Source organism: Danio rerio, chromosome 6 (assembly GCF_052040795.2).
Source record: "Danio rerio strain M-AB ecotype USA chromosome 6, GRCz13ab, whole genome shotgun sequence".
Classification (NCBI taxonomy): Eukaryota; Metazoa; Chordata; class Actinopteri; order Cypriniformes; family Danionidae; genus Danio; species Danio rerio.
This window is the reverse complement of record NC_141026.1, coordinates 39,047,487-39,057,644: the sequence shown is the minus strand read 5'-3', so window position 1 is coordinate 39,057,644 and position 10,158 is coordinate 39,047,487. Positions and strand designations below refer to the sequence as shown.

Below are 10,158 nucleotides of genomic sequence, written 5' to 3'. Positions count from 1 at the left end.
CTGTGATCAGGTAAAAACACTGGTAAAATGCTGAATGAATCGAATAACAATGTGTTAGCTAACATAATAATATAGTTAAAAAAATGTGTTGCTGTAAATTAATAACATGTAGATCCACATGTAGTTGAATGTAGATGACTTTGACCAGAGAGAGAAAAAAACTTAAGAGTTTAGCTAAAATGACATATCAGTCAATCTTTTTTTACAACTAAAAATAGTCAATACACAAAATACATTACAATTTATTTGGTTTCATTTTAATTATAATGAAAAACCTGCAATAACATTTCCAGATAGAGAAGTGCATTATCATAGACATCTGTGGTTTGGTTTGCAGAGCTATGCTTTTTCTGAGTAAAACCAACATCCGAGATCTGACTCTGAACCAACAGCTTTTACACAATATGTTTGATTTCCCTGCTAAAAAAAACTGCTAAACCAGTCTATACTCTCAGAGACCAGCTAAAACCAGAGTGGGAGAACGGCCAAAACCAGCCTGGTCAGCTGGTTTTAGCTGTTCTCCCAGTCTGACCAGTCTGGTTTTAGCTGGTCTCCCAGTCTGGTTTGAGTTGGTCTCCCAGTCTGTCCACGTTGGTCTTACGGGGTATCACAGCCTGTTTTTTTTTTTTTTTTTTTTTTTAAACTAGTTGGTAAAAGCAACTAAGACCAGCCTGACCAGCTAAAAAACAGCTAAGACCAGCCAGCCTGACCAGCTAAGGCCAGCCTGACCTACTAAGACCAGCTAAAAACTACCCAAAACCCCTCTAAAACCAGTCTGAACTGCTAAAACCAGCTAAGACCAAGCTGACCAACGAAGACCAGCTAAAAGTGTCCAAAACCCTCTGACAAACCAGGTATGACCAGCATAGGAAACCAGCTAAAACCAGCTTGGGTGACCAGCTAAAAGAAAAGAAAAAGCCTGACCAACCTAGGTTAAGCTGTTTTTTTTCAGTAGGGTTGTTTTTATAAAACTATGTATGGTAGATTTGTTGTATTTCTGTTTTTCACCTCTCCCAATGTAACACATTTGATCAATTATATATTTAGTTTTTACAGTGCATTAGATGATTTACACTTAATTTTTTTACCTTAAACAATAAAAATACAGTAAACTGACTATTAAAACAATGCTGCATTTGTTAACCAAGCTCTGGTTATTACGTGAAATCATGTACACAATTTACATTCACTCACTACACAAACAAAATAGTGCATGGATAGAGTATATGCGTCAGAGTTTACTGCAAAGTATCTACAGTGTTGTTGTTTCTCATTAAAAAGAGAGCATTGCTTTATTGCTTGATTACTACTCCGACAAATCTCTTGATGCCATTTCACCATAACTGGATGTACAAGAACAGATCAGTTCATTTCAAACCCCAAACAGACACTAGATGCGATTGTGAATTAACCCAAGGCGATCTGATGTGATCAGTCTCTTTGAAGAAATGCAGCAGGAGCTTTGTCAAGTCAACCTAATTACATATTTAGACACACTGACTTTCCTTTGGCTGGCAAAGCAAAACTCCAGCCAGTTTTTCTTTACAAGGAGGGCCTGAGGGTACTGATGCAATAGATCTTGGAGCTCCTGAAAAGAAAGAATATGGTGGAAAAAAGGGAATATTTAAGCATGGCATATTTCTGTTGCCAAATCTAATGCCAACAGATTAGTATTTATAAATATTAGCATAATGAATGTACCTGTTTATGGACTGGACTTTCTACCTCTCCTACAATATGAGTGACATGTGAGCTCATGAGATCCTCTTCATCACCATCATATGTGCAGAATTGTTAAGGATAGGTTTGTGTCAGCAAGCTTGTTATACTTTAATGGAGGTTCATGAATCTGCAGAAAAATATACACTCAAAAACTGACTTTTGATGCTTGTTCAAATATTTTAAAATACTTATTAATAATTATTTAAAATGAGTTTAAAACACCAATTCTTAAGTTTTTTTGGGACAACTTAATCGTTTTATGTTTAATCCCATTAAATTTGTAAAAACTATTAAGTTAACTCAATCGATTTGTGTTGGGACAACATGAAGGAATTGTGTGGAACCCAGCATTTATTACAGTGTAAATACTTGAAAAATGACAAACATTTTCAGTTGTCCAGCCAAATCAATAACAGGTTGGGGACACTGGTAATCAGACATTTTGTAGTGTAGATTATCTTACACTCAACCTGATTTTTGATCCTTCAATTCAATTCAGCTTTATTTGTATAGCGCTTTTACAATGTAGATTGTGTCAAAGCAGCTTCACATAAATGGTCATAGTAACTGGAACAGTGTGGTTCAGGTTTTAGTGTTTAAGTTCAGTTCAGCTCAGTTTAGCTCAGTTCAGTGTGATTTAATCATTACTGAGAGTTCAAACACTGAAGAGCCAATTCATCGATGCGTAGCTCTACCAATCCTGAACCATGCGAGGCAGTAGCGACAACGGAGAGGGAAAAAAAACTTCACCTGATGGGAGTGAAGAAAAAAAACCTTGAGAGAACCAGACTCAGTTGGGCACGACCATTTTAATTTCTCCGCTGGCCAAAAGTCCTTGCTTTTTAAGTCACTGTACTCCGCAAAAGTATGAAGTCACACCAAGACAGTTGCTGCGTCCGAAATCACACACTTCTATAATATGTATGTACTGTATACTATGAAAAACAGAATGCGAAAAGTACCCGGATGACCTACTACTTCCAAGTCCCGACGAGATTTTGAAGTGCACATCCGATGGAAGCTACGCTATCCTATGAAGCACCAAAAGTAAATTCATGGGTGGGAGTGAATTGACGCAACTGTGACATATTGTAGCTATAGTATGTCCAAATTCCATTCGTACTGTTGACATTAATACTGTATACAACATACTTTTACAACGGCCGGGTAGTACATTTAAATTCAAATGCAGTACCTACTGAGTAGTAGGCGATTTCGGATGCAGCCAGTTTCTTCCACATTAAAGTTAGCAGGAAATCAAATTTTCAATGTTTATATTTGCTAGCTCACATTGTTTTTCTTAAGCTGAATAAATAATCTGTGCAAGTTAATCCACTGAAAACAAAGTTAAGGTTTGCTAAAGTAATTATCAAAGAAAATTTGCTTCTGTATTTGGAGTGGAAATCCTTCTGTTAACGTCAACCTAAGGGCTTCCATAGCGACTGTATATTAATACTCCTAACCACACCTCTCTTACCGCTAGTTCGCTATGAGGGAATGATGTGCAAAAGACTGCCCAGTCCCTACTCAATATTATAGTGGGAAATACATCAACATACTCAAATAAAAGTCTTAGCAGCTTCTGGTCCACACAGACATTTCAGAATATTTGACAGCTGATCACCATTTACAAAATCATAGTAAAACCTGAATAAAATCTGGTGATCATGGTGATTACATTTGATTGTAATTCTGTCTCTTTTCAGGATAGTGTTCATCTTGTTCTGCTCAGTAAAAGGAACCTTCTCTTTTGTTCCTCCATATGCCAATTGATATACTACTGCATTTGTCAGTGTTTTGACCCAGATTTGGTTAATGCGCATGTAGTTTAATTTCATATACGACACATATCTTAGAATGCTAGTGGATTCACTGATGATGTTCGATGTCATGGATTTGAACAGTTTACAAGTTAAGGTGGGATATCGATTGAATTGTTTTTTGTTTGTGTGAACATGCTACACAGTTACAGAATTTTTGTCCACACTGATGGAATTTATCAGCAGATCCAAACATTGAGTGATAATCTGCATTGTGTAAAGAAATAAAGAAAAAACTTAGATAATCTACACTTACTTATTACTGCCAATTCATAGACATTTCATATTGACACTTTTGACTAAGCCGGGGTGTCCAAACTCGGTCTTAGAGGGTGGATGTCTTGCAGATTTTAGCTCAAACTTGCCTCAGCGCTGCTGCAAAGCCTAGTAAGAGCTTGATTAGCTAAACCCAGGTGTTTCTGATTGGGGTTGAAACTAAACATTGCAGGACACTGGCCCTCCAAGACTGAGTATTGGCACTCCCGGACTAAGTAAAAGCAGATTACTATACTAAATAACTCCCAGGGCCATTTATATCGAAGTTGATATTTAGCCGCACTATGTTTTGGTCGTTACCCCAATGCTCAATCCCCAACCAAGAGGACCAGGACATACACAAATACACTACAGACAATTTAGCTTACCCAATTCACCTATAGCACGTCTTTGGACTGTGGGGGAAACTGGAGCACCTGGAGGAAACCCAACCACAACATGAGGAGAACATGCAAACTCCACACAGAAATGCCAATTGGCCCAGCCAAGACGCGAACCAGCGACTTGCTTGCTGTGAGGCGACAGCGATACCCACGAAAACACCCAGATTACTATAACTCTTTCAAAATCAATCAAAATTAAGTCAAATGAAGTTTCTCCCATGCTTTAGGAAGTTATTGTTACTCCACTGACTCAAGATACTTCTCCAAATGATGTCAAAAGCTATTGCCTTTCCATGGCAGCATTGTTTCGATGATTGTTTTTGAATTGTAAAGGATATGTGATAAGGTAGCGGGTTAGTTTCTTCTTCTCTGTAGCAGCCATGTTATAAAAGTAGACATGAACGCCTCTCATGAAGTCAGCCAACCCTGGAGCCCCCGGACCTTCATGTGATGTAGTGGAGAGTTCTGCTGACTTTGTTAGACCTTCTCTGTTAGCCGGAGGACTGGAGGAGTGTGGGGACTCAGATGGTGAGGATGCTGCAGGCTTTGAGCTTGATGGAGTGGTGGTGCTAGCAGTGGAAGACACTGTAGTGTGTGAAGATCCTCGTCTGTAGTAGTAACTGAATAATGAGTCAAGGATAAAATAATACAACTATTTCGGTTTATAAATGCCTCATTTCATGTTATTTGAAACTGGAGAATAGTTTCAGATGAAATCAAGCCAAAGTGAATTTGGCTGTAAACTGGTTTCCAAAGCAAACTTTCCAAAAGTTGCTCTGGCTGGTAAAAATCTTGGAAGGAACTATGATCTGTTTTTATTACATAAGTTAACAAAATTAAGTTGTAATTTTGATTAAAACATACTTCCTATATAATAATCCTACATAGTTCCTTTAAAGAATACACTGCATAAAGTGCTGTTTGAATAAACGTGACCAAAAACCTTTGCCACCAAAAAAAAAAAAAACACTACAAAGAAATTATGGCACAGGGTTATACTTGAATATGTATCACATCATTAGAATATTTAACCAGTGCTTCGCATTTTGCTTTCAGTGGGATTCGTTTTGATATATATGGACTTAAATATATCCTCTATACTTGTTAGAGGGGTTGTTTAAAAAGGTTTAAGTAAGGTAGGTTAAACTTATTGAAGAATAAATATATAGTTATTCCTATATATATCAGGGTTCAACGCTAAGGATTTTTTCTACTGGCTCGATTGGGCCAGTGGTTCTGATTTTTACTTGCCCTGCCAAAATTTTTACTGGCCCTACCAAAAAAAAAAAAAAGCTAATAGCTATTTGACTGTGCATATGTGTGTGTGTGAACACAGACAGTGAATTTCAGAATTATTTGTCCCCCTAAATTATTAGCACCCCTGTTTATTTTTTCCCCAATTTCTATTTAACAGAGAGCAGATTTTCTCAGCACATTTCTAAACATAATCGTTTTAATAACTCATCTCTAATAACTGATTTATTTTATCTTTGCCATGATGACAGTAAAAAATATTTGACTAGATTTTCTTCAAGACACTTCTATACAGCTTACAGTGACATTTAAAGGCTTAACTAGGGTAATTAGGTTAACTAGGCAGGTTATGGTAATTGGGCAAGTTATTGTATAATGATGGTTTGTTCTGTAGACAGTCTGAAAAACAATTAGCTTAAGAGGCTAATACATTTGACCTTAAAATGGTTCATAAAAAAATAAAAAAATGCTTTTATTCTAGCCAAAATAAAACAAATAAGATTTTGTTCAGAGGAAAAAAATATTATCAGACAAACTATCAACATTTCTTTGCTCTGTTAAACATCAGTTAGGAAATATTTTAAAAAGAAAAAAAAACAACAAAAGGGGGCTAATAACTCTGTATATATATTTACAGTAATTTTAAAAATGTTTTTTAAGGAAAATTATTCAGTTCATCAAGGCTATGTTTATAAATGTAAAAATGTTTAATTGTTAAATATTTATCAACATTTTAAATAACTGCTTTGTTATTGTATGTAGTTTCAAATAAAATCATTACTCCAGACATCAGATTTTATTACTATTACCATTAATAAATATAATAATAATTAATATTAGTGATTTCTGAAGGATCATGTGACTGGAGTAATGAAGCTGAAATTTCATCTTTAAAATCACTGGAATAAATGAATAAATTAAATAATAAACTAATTTTGAACAGTTATTTTATCGTGCAACATTTCACAATTTGTATTAATGATGAAATAATTGCAGCCTTGGTGAGCAGAAGAAGCTTATTTTAACATATTTAACAATCATACTGATCCCAAACTTTTGACAAGTTGTGTATAGAATATTTTATGAGTGAAAATGTGCACTTTAATTTTAACAACCCACAGACATCGTCACCAAATACAAATCAGAGAGGTCAGACTTTCTCATACAGAGCCTCATTTCAATTTGTAGATATCTATCTATTTAATTAATCAATCTATTAAAGAAACGTTGACTATAATTCTGTATTTTAGGCTTAAATTATAAAGAGACATAGCAGATGAACCTAGACTGCATCAGATCGCGAAGCAGATCAATGTTGATTTTCCTTCAAGCTGTCAGTGCAGAAATAAACAAAACAACTGGCCTAACACAACATATTGTAAGATTAAAACTTGGAAAAAATGATCAGATATTAACTTCGGTCAATTTTCCTAACGGATAAACCGAGATCAGGCTGGATAAACAGCTCTCGGTAATATTTCAGCATGCTTTCACTTTCGCATTTACCGGTAAGAATGACATCTCGCCCTGCTCATCATTCTCTCTTCATAAAGCCGTATATATGGCTATTACACAATCATAATACACTGTGATATAGCCTGGGTCGTTAGTTCGTTGCATTGTTTTGTTTTCTTAATACAATCGATCCGCTCAATAGGACAGAGACCGTCTCATTCAGGCGATCTCGGACTGATTGATTTGGCGTGGATGAGAGCGCAACTGCTGGATATATGCCAAAGAAACGGCGCTAACGGGGGAAACGAGACAGATTCCGAAACAAACGTCTATGTGTGAAAGCACCGTAAGATTGTATTTGCACACAACTGACAGACAGTCGCAGCACGCAGCTCTGGCTCGATCTGGCAGGCAAAAAGGCAGATCGGGCCAGTAACATTCTGTACACTGGCCCGAGTGTCTCGCACGCTGGCCCCGGGCCATCGGGCAGTCCTTATTGTCGAGCCCTGTATGTGTATATATATATATATATATATATATATATATATATATATATATATATATATATATATATATATATATATATATAAATAAAGGTGTCTTGCTAATCTCTGTTTTTGTTATGGAGGGAAAATATCCATCTTATATTTACAGTATTGCAAAGCTCTCTGTTTAATATTGACCAAAATCTACCCAGGTTAGAACAAACATTTGCAATACTTCTGCAGTAGGATACATGGATGTGAAGATTCCTCTGGTGGCCAGGTGCTTGCGAATGAGTCTCTCTGTACCGTACCAGTTGAAGCCTTTAGTGGAATGACCAATCCGAGGCAGATGGACACTTGCTATGGGACAAAACGCAATGAGGTTACCCAAATCCCACACTCATGCTTTTAAATTGAGTGACAAGGTTTTAAATGGGAACATAATGTGTGAAACAGAAACCCAATGGTTAAACGCATCCATACAGCATGTTTACATACCGTAGAAAAAAAGCACAGTGAAATGCAAATGTCTGAACGACCTCTAAAAGAATTAAACAGACTGTTAAACTTCCAGCTCTTAACATTACATGCATTCTTACTTAAGCATATTTGCTTATAGGTGGGTCACGGGTGGATAAGATCAATCATTGGTGATGCAAACTTTAACTACCTTTTCTAAAATATTAAGGTGTTTTAAGCAATTTTATCTGACAGGCTGGCACTAATATGCAGACATCAAAATTCTCACAACAAGTTTGGAGTTCTCTCATCCTTCCAAAAGAGTTTGTTTTTTCGAGGTATTCTGGGAACATGTTCAGTGCTGAGGATACTTTGCAAAAGCATTTCCTGCTTTTTCAAATTTGTCATTAACAGTGAAAACAGTTTAATATAGGCTTCTCTGAAACTGAATATTTCACTTTAATTTATTTAGGCTAGATTATCATGTTATGCAACAAACCAACATCATCTCACAGCAATTTGTGTTCTGGCGCATACAGCAGACTTATTTTGACGTGCATCAATAATTATTTATTATTCTTGTTCATAGATAACTAAACTGACCAACAAAAGATACATTAAAATTAAGACAAAAATATAGCAAACAAAAATTCATTTCTAAAATATATTTTTTTCCCAAAATATACAAACTATATTTTTGTTTGAACCCCTCCACTACTCTGAGAAGAAGGATTTGATAAATGCTTCACTGTCATTGTATCACAAATCACATTTGCAAGTTATATATTTGCAAATTTTTCATTACGTCATTATTTAAAAGATTATGTATTGAGCATCTGATTTTTTACCTTGGTGCTGATGTGCTTTTATTTTCTCCGTCTCACTCACAGCAAGTTCAGACAAGACAATGTCTAATAAGCAACCCTAGCCGAAAAATATATACTTAGATTTTAAAGAAAATATCTTAATATTAAAAAGAAATCATACATTTAATCCTATCTATATTGTAACAAATGTACTTAAATAATGTAGTTACTAGTTGTATGCAAGCATCAGTGTTTATTGAGATTGAATTAAGATAAAAAAAAAATAAAATAAATTTAATTGATATAATAAACAGTGTTGTAGCAACACTTGTGACTGCTTTAGGAAAACAACGCCTGCCATAGATGACACTGGATGAATGAACGTGAAGGAACTTGTAGTCTGGCAAATTTGTTACCCATGATAAGTCAAGATTTTATCAAGAACAAAATAAAATAAATCTCATAATCTGACATACTGACTTTCGAAACCAACAAAAAAAAAAATCGTGTGATCTGATCAAACTTTAGAAGCTTCTGAAATCTACAGACGAGAATTAAAATACAGACTAGTTTACAGCCCTTTCTCTTGAATATATGAGGAGGAATTGTCCAAATCAGATGGCAAAATCAATATTATGCATTAATGTTAAACAAACATTAATAAATATTTCACAACAATGCTATAACTTTGCTTTAAAAACCTTTTTATAGTCTGTTTCAAACCAGAAGTACGAGATTGCTCATGAAAAAAAAGCAATTTCCACTTCCTAATAAAAATGTAAGAGTCCTGTAATTGTTTTTAGCAGCGTGACCCTTTACATTTTGAAATAAATCCACCTCTTTTAAACAATCCAATCAAACCTCTACTGTCCTGAAGTGGTGTGTATTGGATTTGTGTTTTTAGCCAGGCTTGCTGCACTGATGTGTAATTGAGTGGCAGATATACTTGACATATAAATAGGTTTAGGACCTCTAGTCAATTATTTAAAAAGAAATTCAGATGAATATGAGAAGCCATGTCACTGCAACCAGTTTAGAAGAAACAGAAAAGAGCGCTGAGTACCCTTCTTTTGTTTGGCAGCTCTGTAGATCTTCTTGAGGCCTTCATCCAAGGCAGTGAGCCGAATGCCTGACAACTTGTTGGCTTTATCCCTCTGCTGGGCAACTATGAGAGCCAGCTAGGGAGACAGGAGGCATAAAATGATTAACTAAATTAATGACTGAATTTAATTAAAAGCAGTAGATTAAAGACACAAACAGCTTGCCGACTTACGTAATCTCTTCCACAGAGCCTCGACTGTTTGTCATCAACGGGAAAAAGCAGAACATTTCCCAGCTCTAGGTCTGAAACACACCATCGTCACGACACATTTACGTTGGTCACTACCCTTTCATTTTAACTCAAGCTTGCTAATTTGTAATTAACAAGCAATCATTACTATATTAGTTTTATATTTACTGGTAATTGTTTATTAAATTAATGCTAATGTTGGACACA

The 10,158-nt window shown here is 35.5% G+C and overlaps 1 protein-coding gene across 3 annotated transcripts in view; it reads right to left on the bottom strand.

Annotated features, from left to right (window-relative positions):
- Positions 1 to 241: 241 nt before the first annotated feature.
- The window catches only part of chd1l (chromodomain helicase DNA binding protein 1-like), a 33,436-nt gene continuing 23,519 nt past the window's right edge, over positions 242 to 10,158 (bottom strand). The window contains exons 20-25 of one of the 3 annotated variants that reach the window (XM_087255217.1): positions 9,934 to 10,004; positions 9,724 to 9,838; positions 7,647 to 7,755; positions 4,543 to 4,821; positions 1,702 to 1,786; positions 242 to 1,588 (exon numbers count right to left, since the gene is read on the bottom strand). In XM_087255217.1, the coding sequence (XP_087111343.1) occupies positions 1,466 to 1,588; positions 1,702 to 1,786; positions 4,543 to 4,821; positions 7,647 to 7,755; positions 9,724 to 9,838; positions 9,934 to 10,004 (782 nt within the window). In that variant the 3' untranslated portion in view covers positions 242 to 1,465. 3 annotated transcript variants of the gene reach the window in all.